At 37.7% G+C, this 25,225-nt stretch overlaps 2 protein-coding genes across 6 annotated transcripts; both read left to right on the forward strand.

The window, feature by feature from the left end:
- Positions 1 to 2,035: 2,035 nt before the first annotated feature.
- Positions 2,036 to 10,191, forward strand: LOC126589681 (ABC transporter B family member 25, mitochondrial-like). Its single transcript, XM_050255056.1, has 18 exons — positions 2,036 to 2,903; positions 3,034 to 3,095; positions 3,227 to 3,270; positions 3,434 to 3,536; positions 3,720 to 3,827; positions 4,957 to 5,040; positions 5,161 to 5,221; positions 5,778 to 5,923; positions 6,022 to 6,138; positions 6,515 to 6,600; positions 6,958 to 7,046; positions 7,333 to 7,388; positions 7,930 to 8,010; positions 8,154 to 8,219; positions 8,328 to 8,420; positions 8,607 to 8,671; positions 8,781 to 8,916; positions 9,444 to 10,191. Exons 1-18 carry the CDS (start codon positions 2,297 to 2,299, stop codon positions 9,585 to 9,587), a joined length of 2,148 nt encoding a protein of 715 aa, XP_050111013.1. The 5' UTR covers positions 2,036 to 2,296; the 3' UTR covers positions 9,588 to 10,191.
- Positions 10,192 to 10,341: 150 nt separating this feature from the next.
- On the forward strand, positions 10,342 to 15,830 carry LOC126589680 (uncharacterized). Of its 5 annotated transcripts, XM_050255053.1 has the most exons (9): positions 10,342 to 12,356; positions 12,563 to 12,671; positions 12,753 to 12,819; positions 12,947 to 12,992; positions 13,080 to 13,178; positions 13,374 to 13,442; positions 13,526 to 13,763; positions 13,904 to 14,031; positions 14,342 to 15,830. In XM_050255053.1, the coding sequence occupies exons 1-9, from the start codon at positions 12,135 to 12,137 to the stop codon at positions 15,587 to 15,589; spliced, it is 2,226 nt and encodes a 741-aa protein (XP_050111010.1). In that variant the 5' UTR covers positions 10,342 to 12,134; the 3' UTR covers positions 15,590 to 15,830. The 5 variants fall into 5 exon arrangements, with proteins under 5 accessions (XP_050111010.1, XP_050111007.1, XP_050111008.1 ...); XM_050255050.1 differs by having other exon boundaries at positions 12,947 to 13,178; XM_050255051.1 differs by having other exon boundaries at positions 12,566 to 12,671; positions 12,947 to 13,178.
- Positions 15,831 to 25,225: the final 9,395 nt, after the last annotated feature.

Genomic DNA, 25,225 nt, shown 5'->3' on the forward strand with positions numbered 1-25,225 from the left:
AGATTATTAATTTGTTGAATCTCAATGTCCCATAATGTGAACCATTTCATCGACATTCTCACGGTCAACTAGGGTAACATTATATGGTGAAGTTCAGATTCTACCATAAACAAATTTACAATACCGAAAACAGCATAACTCTTTATAATCATATGCAAAATATTCTTAATGAGTGAAAAATATTATGATTATGGTAAAACATATCATAGAGATTTGACGTGAAAAACAAAGTGTCAGTTGTCGACTATATGACATACTCCCCCTTTCCCTTTATACTTGAAACCGGCAACAACAACAACAACAACAACAAAGCCTTTTCCCACTAAGTGGGGTCGGCTATATGAATCCTAGAACGCCATTGCGCTCGGTTTTGTGTCATGTCCTCCGTTAGATCCAAGTACTCTAAGTCTTTTCTTAGAGTCTCTTCCAAAGTTTTCCTAGGTCTTCCTCTACCCCTTCGGCCCTGAACCTCTGTCCCGTAGTCACATCTTCGAACCGGAGCGTCAGTCGGCCTTCTTTGCACATGTCCAAATCACCGGAGCCGATTTTCTCTCATCTTTCCTACAATTTCGGCTACTCCTACTTTACCTCGGATATCCTCATTCCCAATCTTATCCTTTCTCGTGTGCCCACACATCCCACGAAGCATCCTCATCTCCGCTACACCCATTTTGTGTACGTGTTGATGCTTCACCGCCCAACATTCTGTGTCATACAACATCGCTGGCCTTATTGCCGTCCTATAAAATTTTCCCTTGAGCTTCAGTGGCCTACGACGGTCACACAACACGCCGGATGCACTCTTACACTTCATCCATCCAGCTTGTATTCTATGGTTGAGATCTCCATCTAATTCTCCGTTCTCTTGCAAGATAGATCCTAGGTAGCGAAAACGGTCGCTTTTTGTGATCTTCGCTAGATTGCTCCGGTCATTAGTGTGGATAAGTATATAAATGGATAGAGATAGGAAAGCAAACACAAGATGTACGTGGTTCACCCAGATTGGCTACGTCCACGGAATAGAAGAGTTTTCATTAATTGTGAAGGGTTTACACAAGTACATAGGTTCAAGCTCTCCTTTAGTGAGTACAAGTGAATGATTTAGTACAAATGACATTAGGAAATATTGTGGGAGAATGATCTCGTAATCACGAAACTTCTAAGTATCGGAGTGTGGTGTCGTCTTGACTTGCCTTTTCTGTCTCATAGGTAGATGTGGCATCTTCTCTGGAAGTACTCTTCCTCCATCCAGGGTGGTATCTTTAACTGGTGGAGATGCACAAGGTAATGTATCAATTTCACTTGAAGCTTACTTGTAGTTTCAGGCTTGGTCAAGCGCGATACAAACCATGTAGTAGGAGTCCCCCAAGTCGCCGAGCTAGGGGGTCTGCTGAAAGAGGTGACAGACAAGGTAAGCAATCAAAGCTCCGACTGATTGTTCACCTTCTCCCCATCTTGCAGCAGCATGAAGGATAAAGAGAAGAAAAATGAGAAGAGATGATATGGGATACTTTTGCTTTTGAAGAAGTAACTTTCCACAGGCTTATTCTTGAACTGAGCTGGAGGGTTTTCTGGTTTCCTCCAGAGTATAAGGCCGACTGAAGAATTTGAGGGTCAAAACAAGTCCATCAAATCTAGAGTACGTTCCACCCTGCTGATATGGGATACTTTTGCTTTTGACAGAGTAATGGATGTATCGGCACGTGTGCTGATACGCTTGTCTCCACATGCTTCCTTGTATCCTTCACACTTGCCCTATCTGTTCCTCAAGCAGATGCGGAATCTTCCCTGGAAACATAAGATGTTGAAGATGAGTACTCGAGAGCAATGCCAGGTAAGTAATCAGGTAAGGGGTTCCAGGCAGTCAGTATACTTGAAACCGGCAGCGTAAAATAAATTTAGAACATATAATATTTTGAACCAACAATTAAATACAAATTCAATTATTCGAAATGATTATCAAATGATTCTAATTTGCTGACGCTTTATAACACGTGGACTCCCCCCAGCCATGGGGCTCATGCCCCTCTCCTTGGCCCAGCAACCATACCATACGCTGAAAGAACCCAATAATCTCCTACTGAGTAAAAGCTTTGAACTTTGGAAGACCAACAATGGCTAAGCTCTGAAAATCATCGAAGAATCAACCTTGACTTTCTCCCCCTTTCCCTTCTTCTCTGTCCTGATTCATCCTTCCCTCACTCCATAAAGCCTTCCCAATTGAGGGTTTTCAGATTTTCCCTTTGTGCTAAGCTTGCTGGCTGGGTCCAAGCAACAGCCAACAACTAGAAGAAGAATGCTGGGTCCCACCGCGTCGAAGTGGCACAGAGCCGGCGGGATTCTCTTCCACCTGAAACCCCACCGGAGCTTCCAATCAAACGCCTTCACCACCAGAACCGCCTTCCACGGCAGGCCCATTCGTCTCCCAAAGCCTTTGACTTCGAACACCGTCCGTACAGCATCAATACTCCCTTTCCGCGTTAACGCCTTCATCGCCGATGGCACGTCCGCCCCTTCTCCGCCGGACGGGCGGTCGTTGTTCTCCACATCCCCGGACAAGAACAACCCGACTCCTACAGTTTCTAAGGGGAATTCCGTCGAACAGATTACGGACGTGCAGATTTTCCGAACTCTCGCCAGTTACTTGTGGATGAAAGATAACTATGAATTCCGCATCCGGGTCATTGCTGCTTTGGGGTTCTTGGTTGGCGCGAAGGTACTCAATGTGCAGGTGCCTTTCCTCTTCAAGCTTGCCGTTGATTGGTTGAGCTCGGCCACTGGCAATGCCACTGCTCTGGCTTCTTTCACCGCCGCCAATTCGACCCAGTTGGCTCTTTTTGCAACCCCGGCTTCGGTTTTGATTGGATATGGGATTGCACGTACTTGCGCTTCTGCTTTCAACGGTACTACTACGCATAAAGTAATTGCTTTGCTCATACCATTGTCTTTGGATATTCATGCTTAAGTGACATGTTTATATGGAACTGGGGTTGTTGTTTATTTCTAAAATTTTGCACAATTGTATCGTTGTAGAATTGCGGACTGCCGTGTTTTCTAAGGTAGCGCTGCGAGCAATCCGATCAGTATCTAGGAAGGTATGAGAGTAGCATTCCCCAACATGTTTCCTTTATTGGTTACATATATAGCATGCTTGGATTACTCTAAGAAATTAGATTCTTTATATCCTAAAGTCTTCCGTGACAAATGCAATTTCAACTTTTTGCAGGTCTTCTCTCATTTGCACGACCTTGATCTTCAATATCATCTTAGGTATCTATATCTATTACTCTCCATGTTTGTTTAGAATGTATCAATTAGTTGTAGAGGAGGGCTGAGAATTTAGTTGTCCTTAGGGGAGATATCGTGCTTTAGTTTATAATAACAGCCTTTTCAATAAAGTTGATATTTTGAGCCCTTGTCTACTTAATTTCAGTCGAGAAACTGGTGGACTAAATAGAATAATTGACCGTGGTAGCCGTGCGATAAATTTTATTCTCTCATCTATGGTGTTCAATGTTGTACCCACCATCTTAGAGGTATGATCTGTACCTTTGGTTATTGTCAAGCTTGTTGACATGTATACACTGGCTTAGTGAAGTTGTGCTGTTATTTGTACAAAGGTTGATGTTCCATCTCACTTCGTATATATAACAGAACTACATTACTAAGTTTCTAAACAAATTCAACTGATTTGACATGTACCTTTCGGTCCTTTCCAGATATCTATGGTTTCAGGTATACTGGCTTACAAATTTGGAGCACCTTTTGCGTGGATAACTTCACTATCAGTTGCTGCATATATCGCATTTACATTGACTGTCACACAGGTATTGTGTCTCTTGTCAATTGATAGCTTACAGTTTCTGGAATGAATTGTGCACTTTTTTCCTGTTTGTTAGAGCATCTGCAAGGGACTAGCTAATGAAAGTGCCACAGCCAAAATGTAGAGAAATTTCAAAAATGATGCCCACATCATACTACTAGCTATTTTGTCCATAAAAGTTACTCAACCTCTACGAGCTCATACATATGAGGGAGAGAAAGTGATTCCTAGTGACTTGCTATCTAATATTTTAATATAATTAGCGAGCAAACTTCTTCATTTTGAATATTCTGGAGACGACAACAACAACAACAACAAAGCCTTTTCTCAGTAAGTGGGGTCGGCTATATGAATCCTAGAATGCCATTGCGCTCGGTCCTGTGTCATGTCCTCCGTTAGATCCAAGTACTCTAAGCCTTTTCTTAGAGTCTCTTCCAAAGTTTTCCTAGGTCTTCCTTTACCCTTCGACCCTGAACCTCTATCCCGTAGTCGCATCTTTTAACCGGAGCGTCAGTAGGCCTTCTTTGCATATGTCAAAACCACCGTAACTGATTTTCTCTCACCTTTCCTTCAATTTCGGCTACTCTTACTTTATTTCGGATATCCTCATTCCTAATCTTATCCTTTCTCGTGTGCCCACACATCCAACGAAGCATCCTCATCTCAGCTACACCCATTTTATGTACGTGTTGATGCTTCGCTGCCCAACATTTTGTGCCATACAGCATCGCCGGCCTTATTGCCGTCCTATAATCCTATAAAATTTTCCCTTTAGCTTCAGTGGCATACGGCAGTCACACAACACGCCGGATGCACTCTTCCACTTAAAGTAGGGAGCAGGGTTGGAGTAACAATTCAAAAGTGGCTAGCTAAAATGATTTTTTTGTAATTTTGGCTGAATATGAAGAGTCCCTTTGGGGATGCTCTAATTTCTATTTCTTGTAGGTGACACCTGTTTTCTTTTATTGGTGGTCTGTATTGGCATGTACTTTTTTCTTCATACATGCATATTATGCCGTATTGAGATATGTCTAGAAATATCTTGAACCATTTTATCATCTTATCCCGTCTATTAATATGCTGATAGCTTTTGTTTTATGAACTTTTCGTTAATGATTTTCTTGTCTTTACAGTGGAGGACTAAGTTTAGGAAGGCCATGAATAAGGCTGATAATGATGCTAGTACAAGGGCAATCGATTCACTTATAAACTATGAGGTAACGTGATGTATTTTGTATGGCTTCTACTCACTTTATGCACAAGATGCCTTCAAGTCCCTTATCTTTTCAAGTTATTTTTCTGTTATTTCATCATCTGATGCTATTTTCTTTCTACAGACTGTGAAATATTTCAATAACGAAACTTATGAAGCCACTAAATATGACTTGTACTTAAAGAGTAAGTTTTTTTTTATTTTTTATTATTATTGTTATTTTTTAATTATCACAGTTTGTAGTATGTTGCATGGTTATCAATCCTGAATTAGCATTGGTCTGGAAACTAATATGAATTAAACCCACTAGTTCATGGTACACAAAATGTAAAAGCTGCTGTTAGTCTTTCTGATAAACTTAAAGTCATAAAATGTCAAATTATTTTGAAGTTATGCATAAACATGTATTTATTGCGACATATGCACTGGTTGCTTACTGGTCAAGAAAATTCTTTCATGAACCAACTTTGATGCTTCCTTCTTTTTCATGCATTTATGGGCTTGCATGGTAATCTCAGGTGGCATTCCACCAAGCCGACTTTTATTTTACTTTATTGAGTTTTCTTTGTGGGGTATTTCTTCCCACGGTATTGGACTTGTTCCACCCTGAAATATTTTGCTTTCACTAATAATAGTAGTTTTTTTTTACTTAGTTTAAATTGAGCACTTATGTACCCCAAAATCTTATTTTCATGGTTTCTTAATGCTTCTTCTGTTGCTTTTCGTTATTCTATCTTTCAGGGTATGAGGATGCTGCTTTAAAAACACAACGCAGTCTTTCTTTTTTGAACTTCGGCCAAAATATAATATTTAGCACGACTCTGTCAACTGCTATGGTGTTGTGTTCAAATGGTATTATGAGTGGCAATATGACAGTTGGTGATTTGGTAACTTTCCTTTAGATACTGACTTAGCTTTTGAATTGTTATTTATTTCGAAGTGATTCTCTAATGGTCATTCAAATTATGGTTGAATCAATACACAGGTCATGGTGAATGGACTTCTATTCCAGCTCTCGCTTCCACTCAATTTTCTTGGAAGTGTTTATCGTGAGACTATACAGAGTCTGGTTGACATGAAATCTATGTTTCAGTTACTGGAGGTAAACGAAGGGACTTCACAGTTTACTTGCAAGTTGGCTTTCAGTTGATGTATAGAGTGTTTCTCTTTATCTTTATTTTTTATTCACTTTTTCACTATAAAAAAATCTATCTTATAATGGACAAAACCTATGCTCTTTCTATTTTCAAGCCTTGTTGATGAAGAAACAAGAAGGAAATATATATAACACTCTTATTTTTTTTACTTGTGAGTTTGTACTTTGTACTTACAACTTTTATATGGATCAGATAGATTTTGTTTGCCATTCAAGTTATTTCAATATTTGTTATCCTGTACATTGGTGAGTTGGCAATTTTTCACTTTCTAATACGCTTTTCTTGTTTCAATTTGTACTTTTGTTTTCGTTACTACCGTAGGTAAAGGCTGAAATTGGTGACAAAGCTGATGCAAAGCCTCTGGAGTTACGCGGGGGGAGCATTCAGTTTGACAATGTACACTTCAGGTGGTGTACGCTTCTCTTTCTATCCTTCTATTATTAATGAAGCATTTCAAAATCATTGATTTTTAATAAATATAGGCTGAGAGTTTGAAGACTTTGTTTCTTTTATCATTTTGGGTGTTTAAAAGAACTGGATCTCAGAAGAAGGCTTAAATTGGGTGCGAGTGAAGGCTTTGCTTGCCTTCCCTCTGAGCCGGCATTTCTCAACATCGTTAGCAACTTAGAATGATGATGTAAAGGGTTTCTTGGACAATAGACTTGATTTTTATGTCCCAGATTTGCATGTGATATTATTACAAGTGTATTGTTTTTATGATCCATTGCTGATGCACTATATTTTCCTATTTTCCATTTATGCAGTTACCTGACAGAAAGAAAGATTCTTGACGGGATATCATTTGTTGTACCTGCTGGAAAGAGTGTGGCTATCGTTGGAACCAGCGGAAGTGGTAAGGGGATCGTCTCTTGATACAATGTTCCTTTCCCCATTGATATAATTTAATGTTCGACATGAAATACCATATGTTTATGGTTTGTGTGCTTCCCTTGGTGACATGGTTCTACCATAGTTCTGCTCATATTGCTTGATGTAAGCCCGGCGGCTATTAGGATAAGCAAGTGATGCCCATGCATATTTATTTCTTTTATTTTTAGTATTATTGCATGATATAACATATCTTTATTTTCTCAATATGCATGGATTCATGAATGTATTGAATTTGCATTTGCCTGCAGGCAAGTCCACCATTCTCAGATTGCTCTTCAGGTTCTTTGACACCCATTCTGGAAGGGTAAGCGAACTAATTCTGTTTTCTGTTATTGTTTCCTATTGGTACAATATGGGCTTTATTTACAAAGCATGCAGTGTTATCTTAGTGTTCGAGTCTGATCCTGATGGTTCAAGTCGTGAGTGGTTGTCACTTGTTAGGTTTTGCCTTGCTTATTGTCATTGCTGAAAGTTTTTATGCTGTTTGCAATTTCTAATTATTTAGAAAAAGTTTTATGATGATAATAGTACTTTAAGAACTTGCCATCAATCTACTCATCAGCTCAAAACATATTTTAAGCTGTTTTAAATTTTTAATCTGCTAGGTAACAGGAAACAGCATGGTTATCACCACCTAGGGATGATTAAAGATTGAATTATTAAAGGGAAGAACATAAAATATTCCCTGAAAATAACAAGCTATGTAACTAAACAAGGAATTGGATTGAATTATGACTTGAATTAGAGATGACCAAGCAAGGGTTGAGTTAAAGAGGTTTTAATAAATTGTATTTCACGTCAAATGGACATTTTCCCCGTTCTCATAAAAAGTTTGTCATTGACAGATAAAGATAGATGGTCAAGATATTCGGGATGTGACACTTGAGAGTGTACGGAAGGCTATTGGTGTTGTGCCCCAAGATACAGTAAGTCCAAATAAGCAACTTCAATTTTGTTTTGTTTCTGGTTTTAGTTGGTACTACGGCAAACTCTGAGGTGGCTATGCAAGATCTTGCTGGTCTTAAGTAGTAACAGCCTAATAAGGAAATATCTTGTGGTTCATTGGCAGGTACTTTTCAATGATACGATATTTCACAACATTCATTACGGTAATCTTTCAGCAAAAAAAGAAGAGGTATAAGATGGATGAGTATTTCTTTTATTTTTATTCTTTTCACAGCTTATTGTGCATTGTTTAATCTACTGTGCTATTTTCTTGGCCTAAATAATTATTTTTGATTAGGTGTATGATGCCGCCCGACGCGCAGCAATACATGACACTATCATGAAGTTCCCTGAGAGGTATTCTACTGTTGTAGGGGAACGAGGGCTTAAGGTGAGAATACTGATGCTGCCTACCAATTAATTTGTTTGCTGTAGTCATGGAATAAACATCCCCCTATGAGGGGCTAGGTTGGGTTAGGGTACTACATGAGTTTAATGTAATCTTTTTTACGTTGACTGTGTTAATCCTTTGTGGAACTATTGAATTCTGAAAAAAATTGATAATAATTCTGTGCAGTTAAGTGGTGGTGAGAAACAGCGTGTGGCACTGGCTCGTGCATTCTTGAAAGCGCCTCCAATTCTGTAACCATTCTCTTCTTTTTCCATAATTTTTTTCTTTTTATTCACGCTCTAATCTCCTTTAAGGAGAAAGTAATTATTTTATGATGTTCTTTTTATTTGATATCCACAGTTTATGTGATGAAGCTACAAGTGCTCTAGATAGCACCACAGAAGCAGAAATATTAACTGCATTGAAGTCCTTGGCAACTAATCGAACATCAATTTTCATTGCCCATAGGCTAACCACTGCAATGCAGTGCGATGAGGTAAGCATTCTTCCACCTGTGTGTGGATTCTCCTGCATTTTAAAATCTTTTTCACCTTAACATCCAAGACTTTGTAATTCTTAAGTTGGGTTCATGGGCATGAAAGAGTGTATGAGTTGCAGTTTTGTCATACCTTTTAAACTATTGAACTCCTTAGCTATTAAGGCCTCGTTTGATGGCTACACTTGGCTTGCATTGGATGACTCGCTAGTTCAATGAAGGTTGAATGAAGAAGTAGACGTTCAGTTGAATAGTTTGTCCAAGTGTAGGTAGAAGATGGATTAGGAGGAATAAGTTTTCTTAACAATTAATCCATCTCATACTTTCCATTTCATTCAACATTCATTGAATCTAGTGAGTTGCCCAATCCCAGACACCAAACGAGGCATAAATGTTTTGTTATCAAAACCTTTGTTGGACTACCCTCTGTCCTACAATTCCTTTAACTTTTCATATTCCTTTTGTACATTGCTACATCCTTCCATATTCCTTGTATCTTATTCCTCTCTTTTTGAATCAAATCTCAGATAATAGTTCTGGAAAACGGGAAAGTAGTAGAGCAGGGACCCCATGATGTTCTCTTGTCTAAGGCAGGAAGATATGCACAGCTCTGGGGACAGCAAAATAACACAATTGATGCGCTTGATTCCACCGTTAAATTGGGGGCATGACCTTGTTCCTTTTCCTCTACCCCTCTCCCTCCCAAAATAAGAAAGAGTGCCTTAAGAAGCTGTTTTTCTGTCAGTCTTGCTGTACTTTATTACCCGCCTTGGATAATCAACTTATACATATATTGAATTGGTATACATGAGGATGCACTTGGGTTTAAGCAATGCTCTGGCGTGCGCTTGAAAGATTGATAAATGGCATGTGGATTTCTCCATACAATTCTTCTATGATCTTCACTTGACTAAGTTTCAAGCACATGCTTCTATGATAAGGTAGGTAGTACTGCTTGGTTCCTTCTGATAAATTGTACAGAAGCCAGTTTAGCTTTGAGAAGCATGCACTGTGTTACTGGGGCAGCCTATGAACATCGGAAGAAATTTTGTGTAAATTATCCAACTGATACCTGAGGTAGCTTCTTAACTATATCCTTGCTGCTTAGGATTGAATTCAGTTCACTTTTATACATCATTTTAGGAAGGATTGTAGAATTTTGTGGCTTTGTGCTTTTAGTTCTATCCATCTATGCACAAGATGTAAATCAGTGTGAAATTTTGCCAATTTGTGTTTACACATGTATCTTCTTTTTCGCGCAAATTGCGCCTAGCATTTTGTGAATTTATGGATCTTTATTGTGTTTGTGGAGTGAAAGGTAATTTTGCTTACGTTATTCTTTTGTCGTATAGATAGCAAGATTGTGTAACGTATAAGCGTTATGCGAAATCTGGCGTAACAATTGCATGTTGAACAGATTAGGAAGTTACTGGCACTTGTAGAAATCGAGTTTGTTCATCGCACAGTTGTCAAAATAATCGTTGCATGTAACGCTTACTTGGCCACCTACCCTGAGCACGGACAAAGGTGCCCGGTGTATAAACTTATCTCTAGAGAAGTCCTTGATCACTTGAGTCTGAGAGTGTGACTTAAATGCATGTTATGTGATGAGAATTTTGCCAGTTTTGAAAGAGTTCTAGGGTTTTGACTGTTCATTTGGTAATTTTACCTGCACTTTCCCATATGCTTTTACCTTAACTGCTGCATTGGCTCTCTCATAAGGTTTGTTCTCTTTGCTCTAATCTACCTTTCCTTCCATGTAGAATCTGTACATAACTGCATTTGTACAGGGTTTTTTGTAACATCTTTGTTTCGAGCTTCTAAGGTCCGGTTGGCGGGGTTTTCCCGTCCCGTGTTATTTTTCTTATTTGGTTTACAGTAATTTTTCATTTGCCTGTATCCTTTATAACCATCGTTGCTTCAAATTTTGAAAACACAGAAATTTACTTGTGCTGCAAAAGGAAAAAGAGGGAAGACTACCATTTGGCCTATGCAGCATTCTTTCTTATTCTCCTCTCCTTTTGCATGTACATGTTAACACTGGATCCTCAATGTGGGAGTTTGAAATTGAGTATAGAATTGAGGAAATCAAAATAGGAGGTGGAAAAAGCCAGCAGGAATGCTTCTTCAGGAAGCACTTATGTGAACAAGTGTTTTTGCTAGATGCACGTTCAAATTTAAAGTCTTAAATGTTCTTTTAAAAGTGCTTTTATAATCTAGAAACTCATTTCACCTTTTCTGTAAAAAATTGTCAGAGACGTCTTTTTTTTTGGCTATTTCAAGGCGTTTTTAGGCTTTTTGAAAGCACTTCCAAACGGATACCTCTAGAAAACAAGAGTTGCGGTTATTTCAATAAATGGTCAGGGTAAAAATTTCATGTTGTACCTTTTGTCATAAGGAAATATGTTTCAAGCCGTTATTGTTTGATGGAAAAAAAGAAAGGAAAAGAAAGAAGCTTTTTAACCTTGCAAACCTTATCTCTTTGTTTAGGGGATGCTTCTTTAAAAATCACTTTTATATCTAAATGCTTTTGTTAGAAGTACGTTGAAATTTAATTAAAATATGAAAAGTACTTGTAATGTGCTTTTATAATCTAGATATATGTCAAACACGGACAAAAACGTTTTTTGTCAATAAATCATCGTGGTAAAAAGTTCTAGTTCTACCTTTCATGAGAAGGAAATTTGTTTCAAACCATTGTTGTTCGAAAAAAGTAGAAATATTTTCACCTTGCCAAAACCTTCTTTTTGTGGTAAAACTAGCAAAGAAAGTGACATCATCAGTGATGAGCTGTAAAATGCTTTGGTGATGATGCTGACGTGGGTGCATCCGTTACAAATGAATTGGTATTTTGCATTTACCGAATTACCAAACTATTCATTTGTTGTTTTCCTCCCCTTTAACAGTTAACAATTTAACTTATTAACGCTATCGTTTATATAAAAAAAAATGTTTTCATGTTCTTGAATTTCTTATAAAAGCTTATATCTAAATAGTACAGAAAATTAGGAGCGAATTACATATAGAAATTGATTACAAACTTTTAATAAAAAATGAAACTCGAGAACCCTAAATCGTGGTTTATGTCCGACATTATTATAGGTTTAGTATGCCTCTGGCTCTAGTTTTGACTAAAAGTTTGTAACCGGCTTTTTTGTGCGCATTTTCTATATTACAAACATGGGTTGAAATTAAAATGTTTATGGCACAATCCAGGGATGGAAATATGGGAGGGAAGTGAACTAGTTGAAGGGAGAAGGAAGAGTGTCCGAATATCGGCATTGAAGGAGGCTAAGAAGAACAAAGAAATCCCCAAATCCAAAACTAATGTCGGTAGCGAGAACGATAAGACACCTATTGCAGCAAAAGCAGCAACTTCTGGTTCCAAGAGGGGCCGAAAGCGCAAAAAACTTGAAGATGTAGTTCTATCCTCTCAACAGGTCGTTCTGTCCCTGCCTTACTCTTACATTATGTATTGACACAAATTCTCTGTAGTGTATCAATAACACATCGGTACTTATTGACAATGATATCAACACCTTAACGATACAATATGGATAGTTCATTCTCTAATAAAGAAACAATGTTCCCTTAAGTGATGCATGCATAAATTGGAACTCTAGTTTATCTTGGATACTTATTTCAGCAGCAGGGTCCTTTCCAAAAGTTGCGGCTCAGCAATCCTTCCCTTCTCATTTGCCGTTGCATGCAAGATTTTGAAGACCGAATACATGATGTCGATGCGAGCAAGATCAGTAAGACTCTTATTTCTAACATAGATTTTGTTTAGTTCAAGATTTCCGAATGAAGTAACGTAGTAATTGTTCATGTTGCAGATCAGCTGTTATCTACGCCAGTGGCGGTGAAACAAGTATGCGAGTACATCCTTAATACATTACAAAGGTTTGTGCGCATGCACATTGTTTTCTTTCTTCTGGAATGCTTGAATTACCAGTTGGAAAATCACTCAAGGACGTGGATTGTTCAAGTACGGTATGGTTTTTTAACCTAATCTTTCTGCTTTACATAGGAGGGACACACTTGATGTATTTGCTCAGCCTGTTGACCCTAAAAAGGTTAGCTCTATACGTGTTGCCAAATTTTTCTCACATTTATTTCATCTTTCAAATCAGATAACAGTGATATGTTTCTTGGTTTCCAAGGTAACAACCTATTACACAACCATAAAAAAGCCAATGGATTTTGGCACCCTTAGAGATAAACTTCATGCAGAAATGTATGCAACCCTGCAACAATTCAAGGTTTGCGCAGAAACAAACGCTCCTCCTCCTTTCCCTATTCTTTCTTCTTCTTCTTTCTTGCAATCTTCAACTATCCTTCGTATCCGGTGTCCATCGGAAACCGGAAAAAATTACCGCATCATTTTATGTTTTGAATTGCACCGAGTGGCATGTGTAATTGACGAAATTATGAACTTTTTTTCTTTGAATTAACAGCGTGATGTGCTGCTGATACCCAAAAATGCAATTCACTTCAACGGAAAAGCCACCATATATTACCAAGAGGTAGGCTAATTTATTTACTTCTTCCTTTTCATGGTTTTTTTTTATAATATAAACTGCCATGAAAATCTTCGTTTTCTTACCAGGCTCAAGGTATAAATGATCTTGCCAACGAACTTTTCAGAACTCTGAGATATGATCGACGGCGTTTTCTGTTAAAATATTACTTCCATGAAATACTCTGCCCTGATGGGAATGGTGGAGATATACACTCAAAGTTTCTTGAACCAACTGGGAAGCCAAAGTTTTTTGAATCAACTGGCAAACCACGGCGCTTGTGTGGCTCATCTCTCAGAAGAGAAAAACAAGCAGATCCAAATCCTGGTACTTATTGCAACGACTTAGAGACTGTTGATTAGAAGATAACTAAAACAGGCGGAATTCGAAGAAATTTTCTACCTTCATGCATTTTTATGGATGGAAAATGAAGCTAACCTGGTTTGCCTTTCCCTTGCTTTGAACAGGACTGAGAGATGGTAGGGGCTCAAATTTAGCCGAAGTGCAGAGCCGTTATAGTTATTGTACGCCTACCAATGAGAATGAATCTTTAATCTCAGCTGTCTACAACGCCCCCAGCAAATCACTTGCCCATGTAAGTTACTATGATATAACCTCACCTCCATAAGGATGCACAGCATGTTAATTTTCTATACACAAGATTTTTCGTAACGTCTGCACCGATATGTTTTCATATGAAAAGAGAAATGGACTTACTTGGCATGCAATTCGTTCCATGACCGGAGATTGCGATACCCTGCCTGTTTCATATGGTGCTCATAGAACTTTATGGAAGTGTTTGAAAAATGTTTTAACTTTGAGATCATTTACTGGTTTCGGCAAACTTGTTTTATAAGTATAAATAATTAAATATATAACTTCGTTGCTTCTTCTTGACAATGTAGATTGATGCTGGTTTCGGATACAAAGAAAGTCTCATGCGGTTCATTAAAAATTTGGGGCCAACAGCTCAAATGGTTGCTAAGAAGAAATTAGAAAGTCTACTTGCAGCTCAGAATTGCCAGCCCCTGGCAACCCCTCCAATTCAGAACCAAAATAATCCGGCTGTCGCCCTATCTGCATCACCAGCACTTGGTCATCCTATTGGTGTTAATAGTTCTCAAATGGCTCAGATGCAACATAATTCCATGGATAACTTGCCAAGGGATGTGAATGCTTCTTATTTCCGTGGCGACGCTTCTGCACAAGGATATGCCCCGGTTAGAGCCAGTGTATGCATCAATGAGGGTGCTTACAAGGGAAAGATGAATGCAGCCGACACATCCAGATTAGGCATGGAGGGTAATGTCATTGACCCTAAAGGGAAGGCACCCGAGGAACAAGATACTTATGACAGAACTTTCCCGAAACGGATGGCTATTGACATAAACAAAACCATGGACTTCACCAGTCTTCCCAATGGCATAAGACTTCACCGGAGCAACATTGAAGGCAGGCCTCATCAATATCAGAACGGAAACGTTCAGTTGGGGTCGCACATTTGCGTTGTTAGAGATTTGGGTGGTCCTGGGACAAACAGCATAAAGTTTAGGACTGTGGATATGCTAGCAGAACGTAACAATGTAGGAAACCTGCTGCAGCAGCTTCCGCAAGCTCCGATGTCTAGGACTGCATCAAATCAGTCGAGGCTGCAAGAGATCACGTCGAAAACTAACACCTATCTGAGGCCTTCACCCGCTCCTGAGCTGTCGAGTTTGATCCAGGCAACAACTTCCTTCAATGGTTCCGACACGCAACTCAATAGAAACTATGCAGCTAACTCTTTTCGTGCAGGTCAGCTTCCTCAAATGAACAACTATATAGCTAACCCTGCACAGGCAGGTCAGCACAAGCCTCAATTTAACTGTCCCAATGCGGCGCAAGGTGTGCAAGAAATGAGTAGCTTTCCGAGCATGAAACTGAAGCTTGGTGAAGATCATAGTGCATTGGCAAAGGGTGGCATGTATATGAGGAGAGAACAAGGGGAGGTGTCGCTGGCGGCTCGGGGAATGATGAAGCCTCCTCCCTTGTACAATGCATTTGGTAGCCATGAAAGAGCCACAACTCAATGGTACCAAAAGGAGCCTACTCCTGAATCTTTTCTGCCCTGGCAGGTAGACTCTCAGCAGCCTAACTTGGCTCTTCAGCTGTGAGTTGAGCTAAGGGAGGGGCTCCTTTGAACTTTCATCCCATGCATGTTGATCAAATGGACTTGTTTTGTATTTCTCTTTTGAATGTCTTTTGCCTTGTCCTAAGTTCAGAGACGGTTTTATGTTTTATGTTCTAATGTGTAATGTCTCCTTCGAGTTGTTCATATATGTCGTCCCTAAACTGCTTTGGTAGGCACCTCAGACTATGTTTTATGTTCTAATGTGTAATGTCTTCATTTGTGTTAATCAGTGTCCATCCCTTATTAACTGTTTGGTAGCATATCAGACTTCCCTTTAGGCTTCAATTTTTTTTATTAATTATTACGATATTTTAGTCTAATTTAAACTATAAGAAAAGAGATTCAAATTTGCATGCAGAAAAAAGAACACTAATCTAATCAACTTGAATAAGCTAGATCTGCTAGGACTTCAAATTTCTTTTAGATGTCTGAACTCCAAATTGAATTTTTCCTTCACTTACAAGTGAAGTGCAAGAGGCTAAAAGATGAATGTCGAAATCTCTAACAGTGATGAATCCTCACAATGCGGCATCAAAAGACTCGCAAGTTGTCAAAGAGGGCAAGTGAAAAGCAGACAAAAAGCACTCATTCCTAGTGAAAGCCACTTCACTTGATGGGCTGGCTCCTTCCTTCAATCCTTTATAGTATATATATTTTAATTAGGCTCGTGTGTACCATTCTAAACAGATACTTAACCATCCAATAACAAATAAACAAGTGAAAATTAATCATTAAACAACACATGCAGATATGTTAAGTTATTCAAATTTATGATTAACTTATCAACATGTCAACATATGATACGATGTTGGCAGGGTCATAACCACCTCTTACTATTTTAGTCTTTAGCTCTCAGGGAGGAGGGGACCATTACTGTACGTATCGTTTTCACTGACTAGGGTTTACAAGAGAGGACCACCTCACATGTCAATAACTCAATACTATGATAGGCTGAAAGTAGTTTAAAAAGTTGTGAACACTGACTATTTTATGACCCCTAGGGTTTGAGGAGATTTTTTTGGTTCTTGGTCCATCTTTTGTGGAGAGGTTTGATAAGTAGGTCTGGTAAGGTGCAAGCACAATGCATGAAGGTTTCTAATTGGATTCTATTCGGATACATTGTTAACTCACGCCCTAACAGTTTAAGCTGCAGAAGTCCGGTTGATGCATTGTTTCAGTTCTCGCAGAGATAGTCTTACCCAGAGAAAACTCATTCAACCGATCTCCATAATCATATAGAAGCTGCAAGCGTACAAGAGCAATTTCTCTTAGCATTGAGGAGTGTAAACTATTTTCCTTTTTCTTTTTAATTTGGTAAGGTGGCCTATTCTTTCCTTGCCTATCTTGGTAACAAAAAAGGTAGAACTAGGCATTTAAGTTTCCAAGTTGTCTAGTAATTCACTTCATGCACTATTGCATTGTTGGTTGATTTTCTAACAGTTAAAGCTTTTGCAGTCCAACAATTGTTCATGCATCGTTTCAATTCGAGTAAAAATATGACCTTTACCTGAAAAAACCCGTCACGCCATGAGAGTTTCAAGCATAAATTGAGGAAGCAAACACAAGAAGTGGGATGAGGCAACAATTCCCACTCTCATTATATATGAATACAGGGGTTCACTCACATCCAACCTCACTTCTTTCAAACCTAGCCGTGGAGATCGATCAGTTGTTGAGTGTACACGAGTCATATGAGAGCGTTCTCATCGGATTGAGATATAGATGCCTTGTGTATGCAAGTAATGTCTTTCCTTGCCCATATTGGTAATGAAATTGGTCGAACTAGGCACTCAGGCTTCCAAGAACGAAGTCTCGAGAAAGCATAAATATCTGTTGCCGTCTAGTAGATTACTTCATGTACTAGGCATTACGCAACGGCTATGGTAAGAATGATCAAAATTTTAAACCAAACTAGGCACTCAGGCTTCCAAGAACGAAGTCTCGAGAAAGCATAAATATCTGTTGCCGTCTAGTAGATTACTTCATGTACTAGGCGTTACGCAACGGCTATGGTAAGAATGATCAAAATTTTAAACCAAATGATACGTGATCAATAAAAAATATATAGTTAATCAATATTTAAATAATAATTCAAACATCAACTAACACATCATTTAATTTATAAATTTAATTTAAAATTTTAATCTTTCTAACATTAATTACATATTTCTTATAATGACATCAACAACCTAATAAAATAGGGCAACTGACAATGTGGAAACACACCCCAATATGGAAAGAATATTAATTTTACTGTAACATATGCTCATTACCCCATGAATACAATTAAAAATCTACTTCACTTGTACTTTCAATTTCTTTTTTTGTGTACTTCCATTATCGACAACCAATGAACTGGTTATTTTAATTCATTTCAGATCTTCATACACAAGTACAAATGATATACACGCACCACCTTAAAAAGGGTTTTCAGCTACAAACAAACAAGAATAACCCTACTCACAACTAAACTTCATAAGACTGCTTGACTGGTTACTTATAAGAATCCATTGTATTCTGACACTCACAACTGTGACACATGCACCTAAATAACTCACACTTAACATGTGCCCGTAAATAACTCTTTAAAATCACACAAAAAAAAAAAAAAACAGACTTTTACATTCCAAATTGTAATTTATCAATTTGGGATGAATGAAAATGACCTAGAGAAAGCCATGAATTTTTCCCCTCTTGATTTTTGCCCAAGGGAAATCAAATTTGTGCAAGATAATGTTCAAGAAACAAACTTTCTGCTGATAATTAAAGACTAAAAAGAGATTGTAGGGTATATGTATATACAATAAAATATAGACCTCACGAATGCCGATGAAGCATGAAGTGCAGCAGTAGCATATAGCTCCAAGTTCCAACCTCTGCAATTCTTAGAGACTGAGAGACTGCGTTTTAGCCCCACCAGACGTAGACATGAGGCGGGATTTAAGATGCCAAAACGCATGCCATAAACCCCTACTTTCTAATTATTATGCGTTGCCAAACATTGCCAAAACAAAAAAGACAACCAACCACAGCCTCCATATTTCCCCAACATAAACATGGACATGTAAATTGTAAGCATCAAATGGAAAGCCCTCTCTCCTGGCCAGGGTTCAGGTTCACTTGCTAAGGTAGACACTGCTGGACTTGTACGTTCTGTACAGTAACATGTTTCTAGCTCTCTAGGTTTTACTAGAAATAACAATCTCTAAGTACCTCCCGTAGGAGAGAAAACTTACAGATTTAGCGGGGATATATATACCTACACACCCTCTCTAGTAGTATGTCTTTGACTCTTTACCTCTACCTCCGGGAGAGAAACTTCAATGCAGCGGGATATACATCACCTCGCTCTAGCAACTTCTTATTTTTTTACTAAAAATAACAATCTCTAGTCAAGTGATGAGTAAGAAAGAGAGGCAAAATATAGTCGGGACAGGAAAGTTCCTTCTTCCCTCCACAACCCACAATCATTTTGTTCAATTCAATGGAAATGTTTTGAAGGGAGAGGAGGTTGTTCACTCTCCCTTAAAGTTCCATGTCACTAATTTCACGAGTTGATCAGCCGCTTGCTCTTATTTCTTACTAGCCGCAGCCAAAATATAGGTATACAACAAAAAACGTACACAAATTTGTTACCGAATTTCAACGGTGTGACACAATTTCACAGCATCCATTGTAATAGACATAGCACCCTTGACCAATTAAGTTTAACTTGAGCACGTTCAAAATGCATAAACATAAATTTTGATGTAGAAAATTATGGAAATTAACGGAGAGAATTGTAAGTATAGTATCAGTAGAGAAATCGGCATAACTTATTTCACCTGAGGAGTGTAACAAAAAAAGTGCGGAGATAACCACAGTTCTGATCACTAAATACATCATCAAAAAAATGGCAAGGTAAACAATATATACAACAAAGAAGACAATAAAAGGGAGCTCCCTTCAGTCCAAGCACAGAGAAGAAAAGAATGAAGTTATCTCCCGCATCATTCACACATTCACAGTAGAAATATCCACTCCATTTCTACTGAGTTTGAATGAATGAGTCGGCAGCTAATTCAAACCCTTTGCCCTTCCATGAGTGGACTGAAGAAAGCTCACTTAAACTATCTCTAAGATCACATAATACACATGATTCCAATAATATTTACTGCTCCATAAAAACTATTATTCAAAGGGATCGAAAAATGGAAACAAACATTTTGGTACGTATATGCTAATTCAGAAGAGGGGAAACAAGAAAGACCACCAAGAAGATTGAATTTTCACATTTTCACTAATGACTAGCTAATTGAACAAAATGTTATTATGATGTGGATGCAATTCCAACTACATTTTTTGCTATGATGCAACCATAGAAAATTTAATACGATTTCCCTTAATCATTTTGATGTCTAATTAATAAATTGAAAACAAGCAAATGACAAGTTAAATAGTGATCACAGTATTGATTAGGGCTTCCTTGGATGGAATTTGTGTATGAAGATGATTAGCATTCAAATTTCATGTTCAAGTATATTCCATTAATAGTTATTACTGAAATGTTATAGAAATCCTGAATGCAATAATATTAATTCTTACTGAAAACTTAATTATAGAAATCCTGCAAGCAGAACTAATATTTATATTACTGAAATCTTACAGAAGTTCTGAAAGCAGAAATGTTCAAATCTAATCTAATTAGTAACTACTTAAAATCCTTTCACTTTAATGTTACAGAGCTCTTAAACCCAATTAACATATCTGTATTTTTTTGGGCTAATTCTTGTATATATTCTCATATAGGTGTAGAATTTTACAAATTATCAGAAAATAGTGTCTAATTCCTGACTTTCCATGACTTGTAATGTAAGTCCAAGACTTGCTTTCTCTCCATTTCTTCTGATTCCATGACGCATAATTAGGACCAGATAATTTAAGTGGGATGTAATCCTTTTTATTCATTTCTCATCTTTTTTGGCCAAAATAGCATAGATCTCAAAGATAGTATTTCTTGCATAAACCCTAACCCTAAGTAAATGAAAGTCCGAATATTATGAACCAGAGACTCACAACCACCAAAAACATATGTGCATTGCCATAGATGCCTATGAATTACCCTTAGCAAAATATATATAGTAAACAGAGATGGTATAATAGCTTTCACCACCACAATTTAGAAAAATTAAAGATTAAATTAGTAAAGATTGTGTAATAATTTTCTTCTACGAAAAAGAATCTCATCGTAAAATTAAGGACCTTCTGAGCCAAATAAATAAAATTAAGGACCTTTTTTTAGAGGTTAGGTGGGAACAAATAGATATAACGGGACATGATAAAGGACCAACTTGTCAAAAATGAAGCAAACATATATATGATAGACTAAAGGACTTTCAGACTTACTAATAAAAGAAGCTCCACAGAAACGTCCTTACAACTTCACCAAAAAGTAAATCCTTGCAATTCAACCTCCATCAGCAGCCGCACTGTGTGTGAATAAGTCTATGATGATATATTCAGAAGAACTGAAGAAACGCATCCACAAAGAAAAATAGACAAAACCCATGAAAAATCAAATAACTGAATAATTAAATTTTAAATTGAGGACAAGAAAAAAGATAATTAATCAAAAAGAGTGATGCAAAAATCAAGGAGGGAGAGGGAGGAGGGAGAAAGAAGGGGGGGGGGAGGGGGAGATGAAGTGTCGCTGTCTTTCATGAGAATCAGAGAAGGGAAAGCGATATATTGGAGATCTCTCTATCTACCTGACCTCTCAACACAAATCTGGCAAAAGCACTGATGTTTGTGTGTTACTATAAACTAAGAGAATCAATAAAGTAGAGAAATAAAATATAAAAAATGGTATTTCCTTTTCTTTACCAGGAGACCTATTGATACTTATGACCATTTACTATCTAATATTCACTCATTCAACATGGATACACTACAATATAAGGGGCTCTCTCTGCATCTCCACATATATAACCAGAGACTCAAAGAGATGACTATACCACTGATATATACAGCTCACCCTCTCCACTACTGTGTGGAGAAGAAATAGGTGGTGGGGTTTCTTTGACCATAGCTTTGCTTGATTCTCTCTCTCTCTCTCACTCTACTGTTTACTACTGTGTGTTGCACTAGTATCTAGGTCTTAATCTTCTCTCAGTATTTGTAGGGCAGAAGTACGCTATATATAGGGTTTGAGGTCACAGATGAGTCTGGCGGAGAAAGTCAGGGTCTCATACTCGTTGAGTCATTCTGATTACCGAAATGACTTACCTACCCCTCACCCTACTCCCCGCATGTAGGGTCCAAACTAGAATACCATGATGACTGATATTGCATTTGACGGAAAATGATCATCTCTTGATTCATTTTGTGAGGATTTTAGGTCATTTTCAACCGAAGAATTCAGAAGATCAAAATGTAAAAAATAGTCTGAAAATCGTCTCCAACCGAGAATTAGGCCAAAATACTTGTGAGCCCCATCGGGCCAAAACTAGCAGCCCCCTTTTTTTCTTTTTTCTTTTTTCTTTTTTCTATTTCCCAGCCTATTTTAGGGTTTAGGATTTTTTTTTTAGTCCCAGCCCACCTTTTTTTTTTTTGCCTATACCACTTTTATTTTTTTAATTTCTAATTTTTTTCATACATCATTTCTCACATATTTTTCACAATTTCATACTATTTTATTTCAATTCTTCACATTTCATACTATAGCCATTTGGCTCTTGGTTGGAGGTTGTTTTTTTCTTCACAAGGCTATATTTGGCCTATGACCCTCTGGCACCTCGGTTGGAGATGGTAAGAAATATGATCATGCAACGTTCATTAAAATATTAATTTCTTGGAGGGCCAAAGGGCAAAAACGAGCCCTTTAGCTCTCCGGTTGGAGATGGTAAGAAATATGGTTCTACACTGTTCATTAAAATATTAATTTCTTAGAGGGTCAGATGGCTAAAACGAGCCATCTGGCCCTCCTTCGATTGGATGTGGCTTTAGGAATCCCCACATCCTAACCGTTCATCATACATCGTATGGTCAGTTTTCATCAGATACTATTTGTATTTAATTTTAAATAATAAAAGTCAAATGATTTATGACTGCACGATACACAATGAATGACTAAGATATGTGGATCATTAGGATCCCCACAAAGTGGATTCGGATGTGATCCAATTCCGCATTTGACCACATATACAACACTCCTCGTCTGAGAGTAACTTATAGTAATGCTAGGAAGATTAAATTTGTAGGCAAAATTTATAAATTAAATGACATAAAAGTTGATTATTGGATTATTACTTAAACGTTGATAAATATGTTCATTCTTATTTGTGACACATCATTTAGTTTGTAAATTTTGTCTACAAATTTAGTCTCCCTAGTATTACTCAGTAACTTATATGAAATGAGTTTATCTTTATTTAGCGTCTCAATTAAATAATACAATGTTAGGTATTGCAAAACTTACATGTGTCATTATTATTATAATAGAACGGCACAATGACGATAAACATGTTCTATATAATTCATGGGATTTATTATTCGCACTCCAAAAATCTCATTTTGCACTCCAAACTTTCTATAATTAGAAAGAAAATTACACTTATGAAGAGTATAGAATGAGATTTTTGGAACAGTTTCCTAATTCATTCTTTTTTTCTATAGCCAAAACTCAATTCAAGTCTCACTTAATTTTTTTGAAATTCAAATGTTGTCACTTGACTCTTTTAAACTTGATATGTGTCTCATTTTGCCTCCTGTCACAGTCTGTCCCGAAAGATTATTCTCGATGACGTGGAATGATAGAATTACCCTTGGACGTGAGTATTGTGGTATGTGTTATGCATGTTAAGGGGGTTCAAACTTGCATTATTCCTCTATTATTGGACCCAATTAGAACTAAGTGTTTCTTTTAATTTGATTGGTGACTTTTGGACCCCACACACACACCCACCTCTTTTCTCTCTTCTCTCCCGTACTCTCTCATCTCTCTCGAACTCTATCTCTTTCCCTTACGTACGGACAAGCAACAAAGCTCACACTCAAGCACGGATCGATGTTCTAAAGGTGAGATTCTTGTTCCTTGCAAGCCCCTGAGTACATCTATACTATTCTTAGGACTTGAAACCGTGAAAAACCTGATAAACCCTAACCCCGATTTTGTGCACTATTCATGCACACGGAAAACCTTGTGTTTTAGAGAATTTGAAGTTTATAGGAAGCTTAAGGAGGTCCTCATGAGTCTCGGGGTACTTCGTTGCAAGGATTTGGACGTCGGAAGGCTGAGATCGACGTATATATAGGTAAGCCGAACTATCGAGCTTTCTCGGGAAAAACCTAGTAGATTTTAAGCCTTGAAACTTGTATAAAGTTATTCTACATGTTATTAGCTTCATTTTGGTACCAATTTCATGAAAAATGGTGAAGAAACAAAGGAGAATAGTGGTTTTAAAGTTTTACCCAGAAACCGGTGACTCACCGGAGAAGAAGGGAGAATATTCCGTTAGTTTTGATGGAATATGCTAACGTCGTCAATTAGGGTTAACGGTTACCGTGGGTTTTAACGGAATATTCCTAACGGCAGTTAGAGAATTTGTCAGGATTCCCTGCGCGTGGTCGCGAGTCTTACCGTGCACTTGCTGGCGCGTGATGGCGCGTGGGTGGATGAAAAATTAATGAAAAAAATCGGGGATGATCCTGAGGTTGTGTAGGTCATTGTGGTATATTTATATACCCAATTTGAGCTATTTATGAGAAGTTATTAGCTAGTTTTGTCTATGTGCTCTAAAATAACGTTTTTATAGTTAATTCGCATATAGATGAGACTTATCCTGAGGACGAGCGTATCCAAGGACGACTCGGGGGCTACGACCCTTCGACTTACCAGTGAATAGGCTTTTGGTTTTCAGTAAATATTATGTACTTGATATTTTCCCATAAATATGTGTTTAAATGATAGTATGCCATAAATGCCATGCATATAAGTTTATAATTCATATATGAATTGATATATGATGCATTATATATATAATTGTTATGCTGTGGACGCTCAGGTAAGTTCAGGTGAGTTATGTTTGGTTATATGAATTATCAATGGTGCGATATGTGATTGAATAATGTTGAGCTCACATAACTGTACCTAGGGTAATTGTGATTTAGCCAGAGATATGGCACATGCCTGTTTATTATGTCCCATCCCGCACCATATGCTCATATTTAATCTAATTTAGGTGCACAGTCTTGTCGTACAGACCTTATTTATGGTTTCGACTCGTAGGTGACTAACGATTTACCGCTCAACTATTATGTGAGAGTAGTATTGAGCATGATTATATTACACCCATTATTGTTGTACATACCTTTTTATTTGGTTCCGACTCTTGTGCAGTATGTTATCGTATAGGTCATTGTAGTGACTCCGGCGGCTATAGTGACTTTTGAGCTATGAATTCAGCCGTACATACTACCATAGGGGTTCCGGCTAGCATGTTATATTTCTATGAAATTATTCTTACCTGAATTACTTAATATGTTATATCTTGGCATGGCATACATATGAATATGATTATGTGAAGTATGAATTGAGTTGATATATTTCATATATGATTATGTATATGCTTATATTCTGATT

This window comes from Malus sylvestris, chromosome 11 (genome assembly GCF_916048215.2).
Source record: "Malus sylvestris chromosome 11, drMalSylv7.2, whole genome shotgun sequence".
Taxonomy (NCBI): Eukaryota; Viridiplantae; Streptophyta; class Magnoliopsida; order Rosales; family Rosaceae; genus Malus; species Malus sylvestris.